We start from the raw sequence: 23,887 nt of genomic DNA on the forward strand, positions 1-23,887 counted from the left end.
GGGTCAGGAGAGGTCTGCCACGCCATGTGGTCACCTCTGGAGCAGGCGGGGATTGAACTCATGCGGAAGTGGTTTTAGTTTCTTAGTGCTGCGCTTTAACCCGCTGAGCCACCAGGGAGGGCCCAGACTGAAAATTTTTAACCTTTTTTTTTTTTTAAAGAGCTGATCCAATGACAGCAGATTCCTCTAGTTTTATTTCATCTGAGAATATTAACATTTTAATTTAATTCATGAAGAATATGTTTGCCAGCTATAGAATTCTGGGCTGACAGAGATTTGGTCTCACTCTCCTCTCCTTGTTAATCCATGTGTTTCCTTGCATGTAATATTTTTGTTTAACTGCTTCAAGATTTTTAAATTTTGGTTTTCAGACATTTTTTTTTTTCAAATCAGTATCACACATGCTTGTTACTGAACAAATCTAGTTACAGAAGCATAGAAGGAAAAGGTTTTCTACGCATGTCTTAATGGTGATGTTTTCAGGATGATTTGGGAAGAGACTGATCCTCATGTGAAGCAAGTGTGTCACTGCGAGTGTGATTGCACTTAGAGACCCAGCGAGGTTCTTCTTCAGTCTCTTTTCTTAAAATCATCCCTGGTTTTATTGCTAGTTTTCCTTTGAAGCCATGGGCAAAGGGGAAAACTCTGCTTTCGTTTTTTAGCTTGGAATTACCTGATTCTGAATGTCCTTCTAGAAAACGTGGTGAATAACAGAGGCAGCCATAGGCAACTTCATGACTGAGAAAAGGAAAGAAAAGAGATCAGCCAGTATTCATGTTGTGGCTGGGTCTTTTTTTTTTTCCAAACTAAAGTTGCCTTTTTAGAACTTGTTCCTGAATCTGTAATTTGTCTTTCACCAAACTTGTGGCATTTTTAGCTGTCATTTTTTTTTAATAAATCCTATTTCTTTTTCCTTTTAATGATTTATTTATACATACAAATCTGGGGGGCAGGTCAGAGGTGCAGGGGCCATGAGAGGATTCACCACAGACACAGTGGGGAGCAAAACAGGCAGATCTACTGAAATATCCTGTTGAGGGGAGCAGTGGCCAGCTCAGGATTGGTCTGCTGCGCCACGTGGGTCCCCTCTGGGGCGGGGTGGGGTAGAACTTGCACTGAAGTGGCTGTGACTTCCAACACATTGGGCCACCAGGGAGGGCCTTGGCAGCTGTCATTTCTTGAGATGTGTTTCCTTATTGCTCTCTTTCTAAAATTTTAGTAACATAAATATTACCTTTTTTTTTTCACATAAAACATTCAGTGGTTTTTTTCTCCCCAGTATTTTTGCCCTGTTTTCCACATTGAATTTTTTTTTTTAAAGATTTATTTATTTGTGCATACAGAACTGGGGTACAGGCCAGAGGTTCAGGGGCGGCGAGAGACTTCACCAGAGACAGAGTGGGGAGCAGAACAGGCAGATCGAGGAAGTACACTGCTGAAGGGAGCAGCGGGCGGGCCAGGAGAGGTCTGCCGCGCCATGTGGTCACCTCCAGGGCAGGCGGGAATCGAACTCACGCAGAAGTGGCTTTAGCTTCTCAATGCAGTGCTTTAACCCGCTGCGCCACCAGGGAGGGCCACATTGAATATTTTTTAATGATTCATTTTTTCAAGTTCACTGACTTCCTCTCAATATTAAAGGATAAGAAATTTTATTATCCTTATAAACTAACAAATTAACTTTTGTTTCTGGAAGAGATAAGGGAATTTATTCAAAGTATAGCAAGCATCACGAATACCATATTTGTGACAATTTCTCCGACCCCTCTTGTACCAGGATGGTGGGGCCCAGATTGATATTCCCCCTGTCTTTGGTTTCTGTTACAGCTGAGGAACCCCAAGAATTTACAGTTGGTGATAAATCTGCTATTTGCTCAGAGAGGAGGTATTTGTGCTCATTATAATGGTCATGAGACAATTCTGTTTTTTGCTTGGGAAAGAAACATTTTATCTGTTTTACAAATCTGTTGACCATATAAACAGTTTTGAAGAAATAGCCTAAAACAGGGCTTTGCTTGCAAGAAACATGAGAGAATTCAATATCCTGTTTGATCTGTTCTACAAATACATAGTTTGGAGGTGATACCACGGTTTGTATAGCTTCACTGATAGAATTAAGAGCCCCACTTTTCAATTTTGCCTCTCCGAGATTCCTATCCTACAACTGCTAGCTTCTTAGAGACCTCTTCTCTAGCTTCCTGGCCAGGATTGTAGGCTTCTCTCAAGGATTAGTGATTTGCACTGGCATACATTTTTACTGAGCTTGGGTCTGCCTTGTATAAAGGACAGTGAAGAGGAGAGAAAGAATGTACTATGGTGATGGAGGATTTCTGTCCCTTACGCTTCAGATTATTGCTTCTCATCTTCCTGGTTCAGCTGGGTAGAAATAGTTTCTTTGGTGATTTACATGCCAACCCTTTCATCACTGCTTCTGTCAAGTCGCTGAGTGGAGATTTCTTGCCGTAGGGCAGGACCGGGAGAGAAAGTGGACATGAGGGAGGAAGCAAAAGAATTTTCCACGTTCTAGGTTGTAGAGCCCTAGAGTTATAACCAGAAAGACAAAGTTGGCATTTTGTTTTGTTTTTGAGTCATTACTGCACATGCTTCTAATGTAGCTCTGCAATTTATACCATTCTCAAAAGCAGGAAGAGGAAAGAAGAAAAAAATTATAAGTCTCACCTAACATAACCATTGTTAGTTACTGTTTCTGTAGAAGGGTATTTTTGCTGTTTTCAGATTTTAGCTCCTTCTGTTACTTCTAGATTATTTATTTCTTGCTTTTTTGAGTGTTTAGTGTTAGTGGGAGATAGACTTAATGGACTTCATCTTGATTATAATCAAAAATGCTGACTTTTTTAATTGATAAGAAATTAGCAGCAACCTTGGAACTTTTTATAACAATTTTTTTCTAGCACATTAGTAGGTAACAATGCAAGGGAAGAAAAGACTATTGAGTTTACTAAAAGTACTTGTGTCTCTTCAACTGCATTATTTTCTACAACCATAGTTCTAATCACCGTGAACTTGTACTCCAGCCAGAGACGCCATCAACATTCCCTCCCACTGTGACTTCCTCCTCTAGCTACCTCTCGTTCTGTATTCCTTTTCATCCAATGGAGCACAGCTCTATTTTTTCCTAAATAGTATAATTGTTTATTTTTACATCATTCTGTGCCTTTTTCCATCTCAGTTGTGATCCCTGTGGGCTTCCCATCACCAAACTACCCAAGCACACTTCATTTTCTACTGACTGGGAAGCTGGGAGTGGTCTGGAGAGGCATTGATCGTCTTCGGGGAGTCCTGCTCTGTGGCCTCTCCAAGAGCAGTAGGGGCGGCGCCGAAACTGCTGATAGCCTGGCCCCCGGGCAGGGGCCTGCCGCAGTCACTGCGTCATTGGGGGGCCGCTGATGGCCCCTCTTGCCACTGGAGTTGCCTGTCGACACTATTTGCATCCCACCAGCCACTCTGCCTGAGCTCTGAACTGTGAGACAAATGGTTTTACTACATAAGCATCTTCCTAGTTTTTGTTGCATCATAGTGTTAGAACTTTGAATGCCCAAGACATTAATATACTGTGAACATTCAGTTATGAGGTGGTAAATTTTCTAATGTGTGACAGATTTCATATTATAATTTTCATTTTGAAAAGTCTTAACCTGTTTTGAAGAATTAAGAGGGCAAAACTAGTCTGTTTTGGTTATTCATTTTTGGTGTTTTTCTTTCACCTGCTGCTTCTCCTTCATCTGGTCTTCCTTGTATGATTTATCTTCACCAGAAAGATTTCCTTTAGAGCATATTTTTTAGAGCCAGTTTGTTGGTGAATTCTCTTATTTCTACTTCATCTGAAAACTATTTCAGATGTTTTCTTCCTTCCTGAAGGGTATTTTTGCTGTTTATAGAATTTTCGGTCAATATTTCGCCTCTGAAAGTGTTCTACTGTTTTATAGTTCTAGCCTCAGTGATGCTGACAAACCCTTAGTCACTTGAATCTCTCTATAAAACCATCTTGTTTTTTAAAAGTTTGTGATACATTTTAGTTGATTTTTCTGAAGGGTGCAACTTATGTATCTACATTAAAATTTTGAATGTGGGTGGCCATTTGTCCCAGGGTTGTTTATTGAAAAGCTTTTATCTTTGCTCCATTGTGTTGCTTCTGTGTTGAACAGAGATCAGTTGACATTATTTATATGGGTCTATTTTAGGCACTCTGTTCTATTAATCTATTGATTGTATTCTTTCACCTGTGTCTTACTGCCTAGATTACTATAGCTGTGTAGAAAGTCTTGAAATTAGATATTCAGAACTATGTTCTTCTCTTTCAATATTATGTTGACTGTTTTGGGTCTTCGCCATATAACTCTCCATGTAAATAAACTTTCTGATCATTTTCCTGATAGAACTTGCTGAAATTTTTTCTTGGGCATTACATTGAATCTGTAGCTCACTCTGGGAAGAATAGACATGTTGACAATATTGATTCTTGTTATACATGAACATGGACTATATGTCCACTTATTTAGTTCTTTGATTTTACTCATAAAGAGTTTTGTAGTTTTTCCCACACAGGTCTTACATTATTTTATTAGGTTTATATCTAAGTGCTTTATTTGGGGCGTATGGTGCTATGGCAAATTGTATTTTTCATTTTATTTAAAATTTTATTAATTGCTGGCATAGAGGGAAGCGGTTAATTTTTTTGTGTTAACCTTGTATCCTGCAGCTCTTATATAATTGTTTATATGGTGCTGGAGATTTATTGTTGCTTCTGGATTTTTTTTATAGATGATTGCCTTATTTGTGAACAAACACCATTTTGTTTTCTCAACCTTCCCAATCTGTGTACCTTTTTTCCTTTTATATGATTGCATTAACTAGAGATTCGTAGGCAGTAGTGAAAGGGAACATCCTGGCCTTGTTCCTGATTCTAGTGGGAAAGATTCAAGTTTCTCACCATTAAGTATGCTGAAGTTTTGGATAGATACTCTTTCTCAAGTTGTGCACTCAACATCTAACTATACTGTACTGAGCACTTTATCATAGCTGAGTGTTGGCTACATTGTTAGTACATTTTCATGTAGCTATGCTTTAAGCTATTTCAAATTTTTCAGTAAATGGATAGTACTTAAAATACAGTTTGGTAGGAGGAATTATGATGTAATGTTAATATTACTATACAAGACAGTGACCTAAGCACAGGTGTGATCCTTCTTTTTCATTCCTAGGTAAATGCTAAACAGAAATTTGCTCACATAGTCTCTGAAGGTTAATATATATTGGAAATTTCATCGAGCATGATTGATAGTACTGTTGCATCTCCCCTGTCCTCCCCAACCCCTGAGAGATATACTCTAAGACCCCGAGTGGATACCAGAAACCATGGAAAGTCTTGGTTTTTACTATGGCATACATGACTTAACAATAGTTCAGTATTATAAAGTATATATAGTAAGAGATTAACAATGATGAAAATAATCAAAGCCATATCCAGTTAGTGAACGTATGGTCACTTTCTCAAAAAATACCTTGCTTTATTTATTTATTATTTATTATTTTTGGACTGCTTTATTTATTTATTATTTATTATTTTTGGACTGCTTTGACCACTGGTAACTGAAATTGTGGATGAGGGTGAACTACTATGTAAAAATCTGGCTAACTACCCAGATGCCCAGTGGAATATTTTGCAGCAAGTGTTATCCATTAGTACACACAGCAATATGAAAAAATCTCATGTATATAACATCAGAACAAAAACCAAGCACAAAAGAATATATTCTGGATGGTTACAGTTTTATGAAGAGCAAATATCTGAGCTGGTAGAAATGAGGGTGGACAGAGGCTAAAAAGTAGTTTCTGTGGTTCATAATTATGTTCTCTCTCTCGATGTAGATGCTAATTACAAAATATATTGGGTTTGTGAAAATAATAAAGGTATTTTTGGTATAAATAATTTTCCTTTTATGTTACACTTCAGTAAAGTTTTTTTTTAAGTAATATCATTAGTTTCAACTAGTCTAAGAAAGTGCAAAGGTTAAAAACTACAATGTACATTTTTTTTTAAAGACAATGTACATTTTATTAGGTTAGTTATGACATGTTTAGAAGTAGGAAAAACATCCTGTTGCTTAGCTGAAATATAAGGTTTTTATTTTGAATGTTTTTCATTTTGAAAGTAAAAAAAAATTATTTTAAGATTTATTTATTTATGCATACAAGAACTGGAGTACAGGCCAGAGGTACGGGGGTGAGAGAATTCACCAGAGACAGAGCAGAGAGCAGAACAGGCAGATTGACTGAAATACACTGCTGAGGGGAGCCACGGTCCGTCAGGAGAGGCCTGCTGCCATGGGTCCCCTCCCTGGCTGGGGATCAAACTCATGCTTCATTGGCTGCTGATAGCTCCACATTGTTGTGTTTTAACCCGACCATTCTTAGTTCAACTAGTATTAAACTTTCCTCTCATAGTAAACAGTGCTTTGAACTTGTTACAAATGCGTTTTCAATGTGTTTTTGGCTTACAGAGCAATCAGTATCATTATATTGTGGCTGTAAAACACATTAAATATCTTTTATTGTTGTTAACTCTAACACAGTGTGACAGGTTTGAAACTCTAAAAAGGACTAAAAAATATTTTTACTGTGTAATTTTGTAAGGGAGAAGATGAGTAAAAAGTATGTTTTTGGTTCATTCTTGCTCTCAGAGGAGAGACTATAAATAGCTGCCATTGTTCTTTCCTCCCTTCTTATCAAGAGAATGTTTTATTTCTGTAGCATAAGAGACCTAATTATGATATAAATATGCCAATCCGTTATTTATATTGTTTTTTAACAGTCAAGTCCATCCTCTCCAGAACCAGCTAGTCTTCCTGCAGAAGATATTAGTACAAACTCCAATGGCCCAAAACCTGCAGAAGTTGTACTAGATGATGACAGAGAAGATCTTTTTGCAGGTAATTACAAATATTTTTTATTTCAGATAGTGGCCACTTGTAGCATATATATACTGTTATATAGAAGATATCTCTAAAGCACAACTGAGACATTGTATATATACTGTCAGTGGCAGCTGGCTAGTCTTGTTAACAATTTACTGAAACATGAGGTTTCCAAGTGGATGACGTTAAGTTTCATTACATGTTTAGGAAAGCAGAAGTGTGATCCTTTCAGGCTTAAATCACTTGAAAATAAATTATACAATTTTTTGCAGTCAGTACTTAGACCCAAAAAAATAATGGCTGTGACATTCAGTACTTTGTAAATAGCAGTGACTTTATTTTTCATTACTTACAAGTTGTCACAAAGCAAAATATAATCTGTCCTAACTTTAAGATAATTCGATTTTCTTCAAAACAGTTTTCTGTTTTAAGTTTAAAATTTAGCTATACATTACTTTTTGGGTATTAAAAAACAAAATGTTAGAATTCATATCACAACAATTAAAGAAAAATCATTGTGTGTTTAATAACTAAACTAAACTGACTTTCACTGAGTAAAATTTAGTGTGTTCTCAGCTTTTAGAGAGGCTGAATATTCAAACTATTCTGTGTTTTTTGGTGGAAATATGTTTGAAGGTAGACACATCACACAGGTCTACATAGTGTCCTGTTTGATTAGTTCCATGAAAACTTTTCACTGAAGATAAGTTAATTGTATTCTATATTCTGTTATATAAAGAAATTAAAAATATGATATGAAATACTAGTGGTATTTTCTTTTGGTTTCTACTTATAATTTACAGCAAAGTCATAGTTAACCAAAGCATTATACTTCTTTTTTTTTTCCTTTCATGGACTTCCTTTCTAGGCTTTTCTTAAAAGTTTTTTTCATGGCATTTATGTTTTAATCTCAGAGGCAACTAGTCCTTCACAAAATTATTAAGTAGGACTAATCTAAAAGTTTGTGTGTATTGCTTTAATTGTATAGGGCCATACATAGAAAGTTGTATTGTACTTTTTTTTTTAAAAAGATTTATTTATTTATGCACACACAACTGGGGTATAGGGCAGAGGTGCAGGGGCGGTGGAAGGATTTACCAGCGACAGAGTGGGGAGTAGGACAGGCAGATCGACAAGGTACACTGCTGAGGGGAACAGCGGGCAGGTCAGGAGAGGTCTGCCGCGCCATGGGGCTCACCTCCTGCCAAACTCCGCTGGAGTGGCTGCAACCAGCTTGCAGTGCTGCGTTTTAACCTTTTGTGCCACCAGGGAGGGCTGGATTGTACTTTTTGATAAGAACTTTCATGTAACAGTATCAGAATTCTCTATAAACGAACATGGTAAAATTTTACTCTAAAAACGATTTTCTTTGTATATCTAAGAAAAGAGGCTTGTTTTGTTTTGTATTGTGTTTCATACTTTGCACAGCTAGCCAGTCAGCTAAGTGAGGACACTGCATTGATTTTGCCCACTATCTGATCATTTTTATAAGAATGAATACTATCTTGCACTTTACAATAGTTATTTAGAAGGTATATCTTCTTTCTGTGGATGTATGGTTCAAGGATATTATCAGGGAAAGTATAGCTTAAGTGGTACCAGAGAAAGTTTTAAGTGTGATGTATATTATTGTCATTATCTGATTTAGAGCTATTATCAAATACAATTGACCACAGAATGCCATTTGTTATATTAGACCTTAACCTTCACTGAATAAGTTTTAGGAAACTGTCCTAGAGGAGTGAGTGTAAGTAAATTGCCAACGCTGAAATTGTCATAGACTTTGAGAATTTATTTTTGTGAAATTCTGTTGTATTTATGCTTTACAGAAAATGGTACCAATTTTTTTTTTAAGATTTATTTATTTGTGCACACGGAACTGGGGTGCAGGCCAGAGGCTCAGGGGCGGTGAGAGGCTTCACCAGAGACAGAGTGGGGAGCAGAACAGGCAGACTGACAAAGTACACTGCTGAGGGGAGCAGTGGGCGGGTCAGGAGAGGTCTGCCACGCATGTGGTCACCTCCGGGGCAGGCAGGAATCAAACTCATGAGGAAGCGGCTCTAGATTCTCTGTGCTGTGCTTTAAGCCGCTGCGCCACCAGGGAGGGCCGAAAATGGTACCAATTTTAACTTTAATGTATATTCCTTTGGTTAACATATTCTGTGGTGTCTTTCGTGTGAGTAATATTTTATTTGGCCAACATCTACATTATACTTGTCCTTAGAGAATCATTTCCAAGTAAAAGTTAATCTTTATACTTAGTACCTATGTTGCATTTTCTCAAGCCATTAGGTGTGGTTTAAATTCACTTTCTGAATTTATAGGATGTGAGGTTACTTTCAGTGAAAGATGTCACGAGAAGAGTCTAAATTTATCATTTCATTTCCCTCCTCTGTATGAGCTAGTTAGATCAGATTTAGCTTTTCTTATTTTGATGTGTTTTATTTATGAAACAGCTTGTCATAGTCCATGCAGAGAACACAAAACTAGTATTAGTGAGATAAAATATAATTGAAAAGTTAAAATGTTCTCCATCTATGCTGACAGTAAGTCACTAAATATTTCATTTTGTCTTTTGGTCAGTTGCCAAAAGAAACAACAGCTCTCTCCAGAAACTTGAGGTTTCTTTTTGTTTTGTTTGCTTCTTGTTTGTAATCTACAGATCTCATGCCTCCTGATTTGATACACTGCTTTCTTTCTTACATTGTTCTTTGGTTTCATTTTTTTGTAAGTAGAATAAGTATTACCAACCTTAATAGTCAAAAGTTGCATGCCACCTTCTAATTTAGTAGGGTTATACATTTAACATCTGTAGTTTATTTTCCTTTTACCATAGTTGGAAAGATTTTGGCTCATAATAAGATTCTTATCAACAAATAAGATTCTTATCAATAGGAGATAACCAGAAAGAGTAGCTTGATAAATCCTTATTTCAAATAAAGGTGTAGATGTCTGTATTTTTTTCAGGCATTAAATTTAAAATGGCTCACTGATTCTCATTACTACCTTCCCAAGTCTTCCTAGTCTTCTAGGAATTTAAGACTATCAGGTTAGAAACCACTGGTCTGATTCCCCTATAATCTTTTGTGCCTTATCTTGCTATCAGTTTTATAAACCAGCAGAACTGTTACGATTGTGGCCATAATTCCACTCCTAGGTTATCTTTTTGGTTACATTATTATTCCATTTCGTAGCGTTCTCCCTCCATGTTCTTGACTCATTCAAATCTTCTCAAATTGATTTCACAAACTGCTCATGATTTTCCCCAGCCTAAGTGCAAATTAGTGCTTGTGTTATATAGTTCAGACAACAATTAAATGTCTTATTATCTTTGTCTTATTGTTCTTTTGGCTTTATTTGTCTCTTCATTCCACAAGCTTATGTCTTGTTTTCCCAACTAGATTTTAAACTCCCTGAGGGTAGGTATGATATTTTACATTTCTTTGTGTTTTTCCATTGCATTTAGCACAATGTTCCATAGCTTGCAGACAGATTATTGATTTAATTTGGTTTTAAATATATTTAATTTTAGATCTTTTAAATGATTGACCATTTTAAATTGAAACCCAAAGACCTATTTACTTTTGTGTCGTATTTGTGTATTCAACTAATATCCAGTGATCTTTGGCACTTAATTACTTTAGATCACTAACTGGATTTTCCATAACAAATTTTTAATCCCAGCTGAGATAGTTATGGCAATCTTCTGTCATAAAATTTGTATTTGTATGTATAATTAATGTTAGGTTAAAGAAGAGATTTGCCACAAGTAATCCAAGTCCAAATACAAATTACTGTGGAATTTGTCTACATCATTGCTTCACTAGCTTTATCCCTATCAGTAGTATATATCATTAAGCATATTGACTAGAATTCTTCCTTAAGTCAACAAACTTATTGTTAATTTTAAAGTTTTGATAAGCAAATAAGGAAGGATTCATAAAATTGTAACAACTTTTTAAATAACATTTTAATATTTATGGATAGTATGAAACATTTTTCATAGTATATTAGCTGCTGTATAGAGTATGGAGGCTTGCTGATAAAGTTCTATAACTAATTTACCTTATTTGTGTCTAGAAGCCACAGAAGAAGTTTCTTTGGACAGTCCAGAAAGGGAACCAGTCCTTTCCTCAGATCCTTCTCCTGCAGTCACGCCTGTGACCCCCACTACACTCATTGCTCCCAGAATTGAATCAAAAAGCATGTCTGCTCCTGTCATCTTTGATAGATCCAGAGAGGAGGTATGGGAAAATGTCTATGTTATACTCTGATATGTAGGTTGTAAGGTTTTCTTGAGTGACATCAGTCTCCTTTTCGTCATTTCAGTAAGTCTTTTAGACATTTTGGAAAAGCAACATTGTCTTAAAAGAAGTCGGTGATCTGACTTACAGCTTTGCGTTCAGGTCTTAGTAGTTTGAGCACATCGTTACCTTCTTAAGTCAATTGTCATTTGTGATCTTCTGATGATGTTATGTACCTTCAGAGTTCCATGTGGTCAAGTAAGAATGCATGAAAGTGATATTTTGAGTAATGCATTTGATGGAAGTGTGCAGTAACATTAGAGATTTTGTTGGCAAAGTAACAGAGGGGTTGTGGCTAGAGAAAGAGGGGGGCTTTGGAGTATGTGAGGATGTTGTTTCTTAATCAAAATTTAGATGCAAAAATGTCCTTACTTTGTTAAATTTATGGAGATGTGTATTCAGGATTTACATGTTTATGTTTGTTACAGCTCAGATAAAGTTTACTTTAACAAAACATGCACCATAAGAAGGTAATCGCTAGGGAAAAAAACCACTTTTTTGTTCATCTTAGATTATTAATACTGTTGAAAATGTGCTAGATTTAACAGTATTTTCTTCTTGAGAACAATGAACTTTCCTGTAAAGCTGTTATTTTGAATGTTTGTTTATAATGGGATTAAAAAACACATCTCTGTTCTCCTTATTGCCTTTTTTTCCCAGTATGCTTTATAGTCCTTTCATTGACTTTAAGATACAGAGAAGTCATAATAAATTTCCTCGTATAATAATTTCTGTAGGTATGTTGGATTCTGCTCATGTAAGATTAGTAAAGAACAGAGACACAACTTTGAAAAATGCTGATAGTAAAAATAATTAAGGAATTAGTAGAATAAAAAAATTTTACATTTATACAGAAGACTAAAGATTTAGACAATGTTTTCTGGGTTTGAAGAGTTGTAAGAACACCAGATTTTCTGTTCTTTCTGTGTAAATGATTGCACATTTACATACTTAGGAAATGTGGAAACTTTGTAAGAAATGGAGTACTGAATGGTTTGTAAAATTGACAGTGACTCTAAAAAATAAGGTGGAAAATTTAAGTTATAAACTCATTGTTTTTTAAAAAGTTAATAGTTATTATTATCAGTAGTATAAATTGAAGTCTTTTAACACCAAAAAAAAAAAAATTTCCTTTCTAGATTGAAGAAGAAGCAAATGGAGACATGTTTGATATAGAAATTGGTGTATCAGATCCAGAGAAAGTTGGTGAGTCAGTATTTATTTTGTTTTGTACTTGATTTTTGATTGTTGGTGTGCTGTTTTTCTTTACTAAGTGTATTATTACATTATTGGGATGATACCTTTATTTTCAAATTTCTGAGGGAGAGATCGTTTCTTATTTTGTGCAACCCCCACCTTTATTGATTTCTCAAGGAAATGATTAAAACAATCAAGTTTATCAGCATATCATCTCACAGTTATCCTCCCGTGTGTGTGTGTGTGTGTGTGTGTGTGTGTGTGTGTGTGAAGTTGTATGGCTTTTAATAGTATTATTTTTCATTTCTTATAGGTGATGGCATGAATGCTTATATGGCATACAGAGTAACAACAAAGGTACGTGCTTTGTTCCTTTATAAATGTATGTGTGGTGTGAAGCTACAGTGATGAGTAAGTTGTAAGTTATCCCTGCATTTCAAAGGATTTCAAATGAGGATTGCAACTAAGTAGTTACAATGAGTTGTGTGTGGTTTTTGGTAGGTATTCAATGAGAGTATGGAAGAAGGGAGCTAAATTAGACCCCAGAGGTCAGAAAAGCCTCTCATGGGGAAGTGATATATGAGCAGAGACCTAGAGGTAGGAGTGATTGGTGGGAGAGAGGAAAACTGAAAGAATATGAAGAGTGTTTGTTGCAGACAAATGTATCTACTTGTATAAAGCTAGAATCAATCATGCATTATGCTTTCTAGGATCTACAAGAAGTGGTGCCTCATCGAAATGTTTGGCAATAAACTTCTGTGTATTATGACCAGCCACCGCATTAAGAAATTTAGGTTTTATCCTACATATAAGACAAAGTCATTGATGATGTTCAGACATGAGTGTTTTCTTAATTAGATTTTTATTTTCAAAAGATCTCTCTGTGCTTAGGATGAATTGGGAGAGTAAAAGTAGAGGGAAGATTTGCACTTAAGACGATAATGCAGTTCTTAAAGGATTGTAGGCCTTCAAGTCTTGGAAGACAGACAGAGCATCTGCAGCAGTGAGAAGTGATACTTTATATTAAGGAATAGTACTACAGCTGAACAAAAGAAATGGTTTCTTGAGTTGTATAAGAGATACAGTCAGTAAGGCTATGTGAAGGAGTGAAGAGGGAAGGATGCTAAAGCTGTGGTTGTCAGAGTAACCCCAGAGAAAAGACAACACAAGGGGAGTGAGTCACAGTGTGGATGGAATGAGGCTTGTTAACTCACTGAACAGGTGTTTATTGAACAGGCTCTTCAGGTGATGGGGATAGTAGGAAACGGTAAGACAAGTATTCATCTCTCATGAAAGTAATGTTCAGTTGGGAAAACATGGGGAATTTCAGGTTGTAATAAGATGAAAGTGGAAGTATCTTAGGATATTTCAATATATTTGGCTAAAACTTAGGGGAAATCTGGGCCAAGGGTAAAGATTTGAGAGTTATTGGTATAAATGTAAGTGGTCTGTAAAATGAGTAAAGGATAGAAGTGTCTGTAAAATAAAAATCAGTGATTAAGGGGTTCTTTTAGTTCTAAAAATTATGCATCTCATTAGTCAGCTACTCTGCATTCTTCTGTAGAATTGTGTGTGTGATCACAGTTATATATAACATCATTATTATCTAGTATTCAAACTTTGAAATAATTCTTCCCTTCTAGACATCTCTTTCAATGTTCAGTAAGAGTGAATTTTCAGTAAAAAGAAGATTCAGTGACTTTCTCGGTTTGCATAGCAAGTTAGCAAGCAAATATTTGCATGTTGGTTATATTGTACCACCAGCTCCGGAAAAGAGTATAGTAGGTAAGTATGAATGAAAAAGTAATTAATTTTTGTGCTTGTTACTAGTTCATTTTTAACTATAGGTTGGTGGGTTCCACAGTTATGCACTAGCCTCAATGTCTAGAGGTACTAAATTTAAAATTGGATTTATGACAGTCACTCACCAACTGGAAAATGTATAGCTAATGATTTTGACTTCTAAAGTACAGTGATGTTAAGTATTGGTTCAGAAATTGACAAGATGAAAGCAATGGCAAATCCTAAGCTTTGAAGTCATTATTGCACCATATTACTGATTCATAGCTGATACTCATCATCATTATTTTTACTTTTTAAATATTTGTTATGAAAAGCAGTTTCCCAAAAACAAAAGGCTCAGGACCAAAAAGCTTTTTTACACATGAACTTTAACAGATCTTTAAAGAATAACTAAGCCCATCTTTGGTCAAAGTGTTTTTAAAAATAAGAGAATGTAGGATGCTCCTTAATTTATTTTATTTTGCCAATATTACCTTAATGCCAAATGCAAATAAAACACAAGGAAAATTACAGCATGCTATCTCTGGTGAACATCAGTACAAAAAGGATCTACAAAGTATGAGCTAATAGAATTCAACAGTGTGACACAAGGATTATACAGCATGATCAAATGAGGTTTATTCTCAGGATGTAAGAATGGGCGACCATACAGTCAGCACCAACATCAGTAAAGGCCTATCTCCTGCAGTATCAGTAGATGCAGAGAAAGTATTTGATGGGATTCAGCATCATTTATGATAAATACCCTAAAATGGGAATAGTAGGACTCTGCCTCAATACAGTAAAAGCCAGTTATCCCAGACCAATAGTCAAAACAGTACTTAATATTGACATATGAAAGCTTTCCCCTGAATGATAAGGCAAAGGTTCCCATTGCCATCACTTCTGCTTAACTTAGAGGTTTTGGCCAAAGCTATCAGACAGAAACTGAATATAAGGGAAATCCAAGTTGGAAAGGAAATGAAACTGTCAGTATTTGCAGATGATTTTATATATAGAAAATCCTAAAGCATCCACCAAAGGGTTACTCAAAACATAGTAACAGGCTACAGGATCAACATACAAAAATCTTTTTAATGCTAATATACAAATAATGAACAATACACAAGAGAAATCAAGAAAAGAACTCCATTTATTAGTGCTTTGAAGAAAATTAAATACCTTGGAATAAACCTTTGAATGGGGTGAAGGACTTAAGCAATGTGAAGCCCAAGATGCTGTTTAATTGACTTAAGTAGCAATATACAGAGATAAAGGACATCCCACGCTCAGCTCAGTCAAATCACGGTAAGTCTTGCCTAAAATGGTATTATAATTTTAATACTGCACCCATCAAAATGTCAGTGCTATTTCTTAAAGAAATTTAACACAAAATACTAAAATGGAACCACAAAAGTCCCCAAATTGCAAAGCAATTGAGAAAAATTAAGGGAGCTAGCACTTTGTGTGACTTCATATTTTACTGAAAGTGTCATTTCTAAAAAAGGGTATTGGTTCAAAAATTGATACATAGATCAGTGGAATAGTAACATGAACAGAAGCTCCTTGAGTTACAACTTTTTCAGGGAAACAGAATATGTGAAATAATAAATGCACATCCCACATTTAGTATTTCATTCAAGGTCAGTACTTTTCTTTTTCAAATGTTACATTTCAGAGAACTCTTATTAAAGAAAATATTAATGAATGATATATATTTATCCAATGTACCGACTTGATTTTATATTATCCGTTTGTAATGACTTCTTTGAGATAATTTATATGCCACAGTTTATCCATTTAAAATGTTTTTAGTTTATTTAAAATTGTGCATATATCACAGTTTTAGAACATTTTTATTTCTCCTTAACTACCATCCTTTAATGTGCCTCTTCCAGCTCTAGTTAATTATTAATTTTTCTTTCTGGGCACTTGTAGAAAAGCCATCATAATATGTGGTCCTTTTGATAAGTTTCTTTCATGTACTGTAAGACTTTCAAGGCTCATCCGTGCTGTAGTGTGTGTCCCTATTTTGTTTCTACAGTCCGTTTTTGAAAGGAAAAGAATAAATAAAAAGAAAATCTGCATTCTATATTAGTTGTAAAATTGAAATCGCCAATGTAGAAATTACTAGCATGATAAAGAGTTCTAAATGTTTCAGTGAAAGACTTTGTTATTTCAGCTGTTGTAAAACCAAAAATAAAAAATAAGCCAGAACACGTTCTTAGAATCTCAAGCAGGAACATTTAGCAAATTTATGGATTGCATTTAGTTTTTTTCCTAGTCCCTTATTGAAAAGAGCATAGTTATTATTTATAAGAAACTGGAAATACTGAGCTGAAATTTACTAATTTGAAATTCTGTTATGCATGTTGGAATGCAAGCATACTTTAATATAAATAAGAGTATAATATACACAGATTAAGTACAGAAATAGTTATAGATCAGAAAACTGTAAATATAGCTCAACCTCTGCTTTATTTCTCTGGTGTTATAAAAACTTAAATTAAAAATGTTAATTATGGATTTTAATTTAATTTCAAATATATGAAATAAGTAAATCTAAGAGCTCTTCTGCAAAGTTCAAATTTAAAATATATTTGTAAATTATACAGAAATGACTATAAAAGACTGTTTCTTAGTAATACCAAGACTATTGTGCATTTGTTTCAAAGGCATGACCAAGGTCAAAGTGGGTAAAGAAGATTCATCATCCACTGAATTTGTAGAAAAACGTAGAGCAGCTCTTGAAAGGTTAGTCTGACTGTTGTGCCTTATTATTCGTGTTTTTACTTCAGTCTTTAATTCACAAGTCTAATCTCAATTATATTTCTGAACTATATATATATATATATATTTTAAAGATTTATTTATTTATTTGTACAGAACTGGGGTACAGGGTAGAGATGCGGAGGGTGAGAGAATTCACCAGAGACAGAGCGGGGAGCAGAACAGGCAGATCGACGAAGTACACTGCTGAGGGGAGCAGCGGGCGGGTCAGGAGAGGTCTGCCACTCCATGTGGTCACCTCCGGGGCAGGCGGGAATCAAACCCATGTGGAAGTGGCTTTAGCTTCTTAGTGCTGTGCTTTAACCCGCTGCGCCACCAGGGAGGGCCCTCTGAACTATATTTTAATGGTGATTTTTTTTTTTTTTTAAGTACCACTTAAACTTTTATTAAGTTTATTGTTTCCTTTTACCAACATAATGCTGGGTACTTACCAGCGTAATACTGGGTACTTATTTTGTTTTTATTACTACTCTTTTAACAGTCTGGCTAATAGAATAGCAGTTATTTTTTGTATCATGTGAAAATTGAGTTAGTTGGAGATAGAATTATTGGAGATAGAATTATTACTATAGTCAGGTTAGCTAGAGAAGCAAGAACCTGCCAAGCTTATAAAAAAGAAAACATGAAACTTCAGAATGTGAGGGGAAAGAGATAATTTAAGTCTTTGGCTACTTCTTGGGCAGTATACCCATAGTCGTGTATTGTATTATGATTGGCTATAACTTACCTACACTAATTATCCTTTTGAATTATTATTTCGTGAGAGTAGTATTACATTCAGTGCAAAATTAGTTTTGTGCTCCCTCCTTTAATTTTGTGTAATTGACTTTGACTTGATTGTACAAGAGTATTAGTCATTCTTTGAGTTTACTGTGCATTTAAAGGCTAATATAAATGCTCCACAGCCTTTAGAGTACTTGACATATAGCTTTGAAAACTTGTCTTTGTTGTCAGACTAAAAGGAAGAAGGCATGGAAGGAATTCACTGTCAGAATCTTAACATTTATTCCTTCCTTGTTATTCTGAAAATGTGAGAAAATAAAATTGAAGCTACTTGAAAGCCCACCTTTTAGAAGCTAAGTTACCCAGTCTCATTAGAATTTTATAGGGTTTTTGTTATTTTGTGAGCTTAATTTAATTTGCATTTATTGCTTTTGTTTTCATTTTTGGCTTAAAATCTGTGAGCCCCAATTGGTAGGACAGATTTTAGAAAGTAGTTGTGTACGTCCAGGGTACAAATGATTTTTGAAACTGTTTTTAAGGCAACTTATTTTATAGTTTTAGTAATAGGTTGTTTTAGTTTTAAGTAAATGCCACAATAAAGTCAGCTTTAAACAGTTTGCTATAAGAAAGCTAGAGAATCTGCAATTATAATCTTGTATTGAAAAAACTTAAAAGATGAGACTATGTTGGTAATAATCAGCAGTTACTCAAGAAACAGATTTAAACTGCATCAAGAGAAGTTTAGGTTAGTCATTAGATTTGATTCTGCCATGAAGGAGGTCATACACTGAATATTTTTAAGAGTAAAGGTAGATAATGCTCTTTCTTCGTTTAGCTTAGTCCTTTCTGAAAGTGTGACCATGACCCTTTGAGAGACCTTTCAAGTCCTATTTTTCTATGAGTAAATTTGAAATATTTCAGATGGCATGCTTGATAAGGACCTTAATGAAGATTTATTGTACCGAGAACATATAATTTGATTCTACTTTCCCCGTTCTTCTAACTTGAATGCATTGCATAGTACTTACCATAGCTCCATGCAGTAAAACATTGAGAAGCAAGGAGCATTTTAAGGTACGCTGAAACTTAACCTCATGCATGTATAAAGACTATTTCTTTACAATAAATATTATTGGTTAATGCTACATTAGTGGAATTTGCAATAGTGGGAATAAAAGGAACTATATAACACAAGGACAAAGTTCATTTTGCATTTGAAAGATGACTATAGAAAATACAGGCCTAATGGAATAAAAACAAAGGAACTAGAATGATTTTTATATAGTGATTTTTCTGTGGTATTTTCTAAAATTTAAAGACTAGCACAAACACACTTGAGGGATACCCAGCCCACTTGAGTCTGGTGGGTCAAGGACACTGTTTGTAGGATACTATGCTACTTATCTACCTATTATTTGTTCAAATTAAAGAATTCAGATGACTATCTTAGATGAAAGAATAAATGTCTGATACTTAAATATAGGAAGAGGAAGGGAGTGGTTGAGAACCCAGCACCCTGTGCCACATTTAAAGTTAGCAGAAACTACTTCTAATTAAAAGTAGCCCTAGGATGCTTGTATGGTTTTTCTGGAGAGAATAAGGACACATTTCTGCAGTTACAAACTGAGAAAGAGAGTAGGTAATACTGTGGTAGGGATTTACAGTACCTATTCTTTTGACGTGTGCATCCCACTATATGCTACACATTTATCTGAATGACCTTGAATTTAAGTTCATTCTTTAACTGTAAAATATTATGTAGATCAGTTAGGATTGTGTTCATTGTAAACACCTAAACAAGGCCTAAGGAGTTATGTAGACCAACTAGTCCATTCTTTCATATCAGAAAGTTTGAATTAACTATATTGCTTCCCAACTGGTCTCCTAATTTTCATACTTGCATCTATACTTTTTAAAAAAATTTATATATGTATATAGAACTGGGGTACAGGCCAGAGATGCAGGGGTGGTGAGAAGGTTCGCCAGAGAGTGTAGGGAGCAGGACAGGCAGATTGACAAAGTACACTGCTGAGGGGAGCAGTGGCGAAACAGAAGTCTACCACACCATGTGGGTCACCTCCCTGTTCGGGGATTGAACTCATGCTGCAGTGGTTGCTAGCTTCATAATGCTGTGCTTTAACTCATTGCGCTGCCAAGGAGGGCCCTATACTTTTTATTTAATAGGCAGTCAGAATCTCCTTTAAAACTTAAATTAGAACAGCAGATTATATCCAACTTTTCTTTGGTTTCACTCAACGAAGCTAGTCCTTATAATTCCCTACAACCTTCTGTGAGGTGCATTGCTCACTGTTGCACCCGTTTGTTCTCCTGTCCTGATAGCTCTGCTGTAGGCCGCACTGACTTTTTTTTTCCCTGTTTCTCAAAGATCCCAGGCATCTTCCCCACTCAAGGTTGTTTCATTGGCCATTCTCACTGCCTTAAAAAACTTTGCTACTAGGCATCTCCATGACTAACTCCTTTGCCTCTTTTGAATACTTATTTGAAGTTCAAGTGTTCAAATGTTACCTTTTTAGTGAAGCTTATTCTGATACACCACGACCCACACTTTCTTCATTTCAGCCCACTTCCTCTACTCTTTACTTTGTCCACAGCATTTGTCACCTTATCAGTTAACTGCATAATTATTTGTATTATGTTACTAGTTTGTTTTCTATCTTATCTTACTAAAATACAAGCTCTAGTAAGGAAGGGATCTTATTCTCTTGCTCACTGATAAATTCTGAGCACCCATAACAGTACCTGATATTTTATTAACACACCATAAATATTTGTTAAATCAACAAATGAATGTCATCAAAAACCCAACCTTTTCTCCTTTTTTGCATGTGCTTGAATTTCAAGCAAGACATTTTTTCTTTTTCAGATTTATTTATTTATGATTTAGAACTAGAGTATAGGCCAGAGGTGTAGGGACAGTGAGAGAGTGGAGAGCAGAACAGGCAGATTGACAAAGTACACTGCTGAGAGGAGTAGCTGGCGCGAGACAAGAGAGGTCTGCTGCGCCATGTGGGTCACCTCCAGGCCTGGGTTTCGAACTCATGGTGAAGTGGCTGTGGCTAGCTTGCAGTGCTACATCCTAACCTGTTGGTTTAACTTTGTTTCTTTGAAGTATTTTATATAAACTGCTTTACTTTATTTCATTTTTGTTAAGTTATACGGAACTGTAAAGCCTGAGTCTTCTAAATTTATCCTGCAGGTAGATCCCAGGAACAATCACTGACGATCTCTTGTTGATGACCCTCTTGTTGAGCGTGATACTTCTTCACTTTTTGACAGTTCCATCGCATCTTCCACTTCTTTCTTCCTTCAGTGTTTCTGACCGTCCTTGCATGGCTTTTCACGTCCTACATTTTTTTGTTGTTGTTCTGTATCCTTCTTTGATATCTGTAATCCTTTCTGACCTTAATTCTGAATCGGTATCTATTACAAATATTAATTAAGTTACAGTCCATTTAAAGTTTCTACTCTTAATTTTAACATCATATGAGCTTAGTATGTCTAGTTGCTGTCTATTTCCATATAACCCTTAAAAAGAGAAAAAATTTTACTTTTTTTCTAGTCTGTCATTCCCCAAAATTGATTATTCAGATTGCTACTCTTTTGTAAACAGAAATAGAGTAAAAGTATACTTACTGTGAGGTAAAAATATTGCAGTTGATACAACACTACATGTAATTGTGTTAGGATGAAAAAAAGAAAATCTGTATAATCAGTTGAGTTTTATTGATAGAAAATTTAACAGTTAAGCCTGGTCAAAACCAAATTTACCATCTGCAGAACTTCTTTAAGTACTTCATATGTTTATGGTTATTATCAAATATCCATTTAAACAAATATTTGTATAATACTTTTCCAGCTTTCTTGATTGTAGGGCCAATCTTTTCATGGAATATTGCATGAGTCTAGTATTCTGCTAACACACTTTGGGAAGCTCTTGTAGAATAAAAGTAGTATTAAATATGTCCTTTTGGTTTGAGATATTAAAATCTTTCTTAAAGATTGGGTACTAGATGTTTGATTTTTCTCCCTGCTTGCTCATTTACATATGGCTGAGTGCTTGCTGCTTACCATTGTTAATGCATGGAAATACACAACTTTTGTAAACTGGAGCAGTATGTAGTCTAAACAATGAATTAACTTACCTGCTAGAACTGGGGAACTTGTGAGTTAAAAATTTTAAGACTCCTTTGAAGAAAGAATAACATTTCATAAACTTAGAGGATTACTATTCTTACTGCATCTAATTTTTAGCTAGATAATAAAGCAGGAAATACAGGTAGTGTAGATTGTTTTGTTGGTAACACACACTTTATTTCTGTTACAGTAGCTTATGTGGACTAGTGAATTAAAAGGAATTTTAATATGTTATATGTTTTATTTAAATATACAAATGTTAACATTAAGCAGCAATATAATATTGGTTTTTATTGTTTTCCTCTACTCTTTACTTTTCCCCACAGCATTTGTCACCTTATCAGTTAACTACACAGTTATTTGTATTATGTTACTAGTTTGCTTCTTATCCTTTTAGAGAATATTACCACTTTTCAGAAACTTTCAGTTATATTTTATAATCTTGTAAAAAATATAAGAACATAGTGTCTGCATTTATTCTGTAGGAATAGATTACAGGTATACTAATTGTGAGATATAACGTATTATATTTGGTATATCACTGCATATGCTCATTAATCTGAGGAAAATTAGCAATTATAAAAATGGTATTAGTAATCAGTAATCATCAAAATAGTTGGACCTGTCTTCTTTGTATGAAGGAATGATAATTTATTCTGAATGATGGGGTTATATAGTAAAGGGAAATAACTACAATTGGGTTAAATGATTTAATAATGATGTTTCTTTTTTTGTTTTATTTTATGTGCTGTCATATAAGGAAGATATTTATCAAACATACTAACTATTAAAAATTGAAATATTGAAATAAAAGGAAAAGCTGATTCCATAATTTAAATCTACTAAAAAGGAAAAAATTGCTAGGCTGTTTTTCAGTTTGGAAATAGCAGTGCAGTGATAAAAATAATTGACTCCAACATATGTAGTAAAGGGGAATGTGTTGACTCCACCCAGTAGTAAAGTCTTCTGACTCCTGACACAGCTCTTAATGCTTGCAGTGTGAAGTTGGCAGGTTGCTTAGTCCCTCCTCTCTCTCTTGTGTGCACCCTCATTTCTTTTGTCTGGTCGTGAGTTTTCAAAAGGTGAACAAAAAGCTTTTTAATCATTAATTTGCTCTAAGATTCTACATAGAAAGGAGGTAGACTGAGGATACGTTTTTACTTTTTACTAAGGATACCTTTTTACTATTATTCTTTTGTTAAAATAATAGTTAAAGTTAGATATTGATTAATAAAAGAGCAATTTTAATCTTAAACCTAGGTATCTTCAAAGAACAGTAAAGCATCCAACTTTGCTACAGGATCCTGATTTAAGGCAGTTCTTGGAAAGTTCAGAGGTATTATGTCTACTTTAAATTTTTTGAAAAGTCCTCATTTATGTTAGTGAATAATTTGTATGTAATTGTCAGTAAATAACTAGGTCAATAGATGGAATAAGCCGCGATTTCTTTTCTGCTTGGTGCTATAATTAATTCGTTGATTAAATTACCAACAAAATATCCTCTTTGCATTGATAAGTATAGGATGTTTGCAGACTTTAAACTGGTTTTAAAAAGAACAACATATAGTATAATTCTAAAATCTCTAAGTTGTTGCTTAGGCAAGTTGAAATTAAGTTTATTTAGACCTTTTTATAGAGATAGTTGAAAGTTTGTGTGTCTGCATTCTAACATTTAAGGTTTTGAAATGCAAATTTGTGACTATGAAAGAGCTTAAATTTAACCATACTGCTCTTTATATTTGATGTTTGGCATATTTTAGGTTCTTAAGAGTTTAAAATTCTATTTGTTAGAGATTTTTTATATTTGCTTGAATTCTAGATGACAAAAATCTCAAATAACATACCTAAGTGAGTATAAGGGAAATTTTTTCTCAAGCTTCTCTTCCCTTACAAGCAGCTTATTTCTGCTAGCAAACAGGTGGCCAGTGTTTTAGGTGCCTGGCAATTTCTTAATATATTTTGACAAAGAGTGTGTTGTTCCATCTAAATGTAAACATGCAGAAG

General features: G+C 34.8%; 1 protein-coding gene across 2 annotated transcripts in view; it reads left to right on the plus strand.

The window, feature by feature from the left end:
* Positions 1–23,887, plus strand: part of SNX2 (sorting nexin 2) — a 46,538-nt gene that overhangs the window by 11,687 nt on the left and 10,964 nt on the right. For both annotated transcript variants that reach the window (XM_004686660.2, XM_012728002.1), the window contains exons 2-8: positions 6,830–6,947; positions 11,013–11,176; positions 12,376–12,442; positions 12,747–12,790; positions 14,077–14,218; positions 16,891–16,969; positions 23,144–23,219. In XM_004686660.2, coding sequence (XP_004686717.1) covers positions 6,830–6,947; positions 11,013–11,176; positions 12,376–12,442; positions 12,747–12,790; positions 14,077–14,218; positions 16,891–16,969; positions 23,144–23,219 — 690 coding nt within the window. The remainder of the gene's footprint in view (positions 1–6,829; positions 6,948–11,012; positions 11,177–12,375; positions 12,443–12,746; positions 12,791–14,076; positions 14,219–16,890; positions 16,970–23,143; positions 23,220–23,887) is intronic.

This window comes from Condylura cristata, unplaced genomic scaffold (assembly GCF_000260355.1).
Source record: "Condylura cristata isolate star-nosed mole 26May11 unplaced genomic scaffold, ConCri1.0 scaffold00021, whole genome shotgun sequence".
Lineage (NCBI taxonomy): Eukaryota > Metazoa > Chordata > Mammalia > Eulipotyphla > Talpidae > Condylura > Condylura cristata.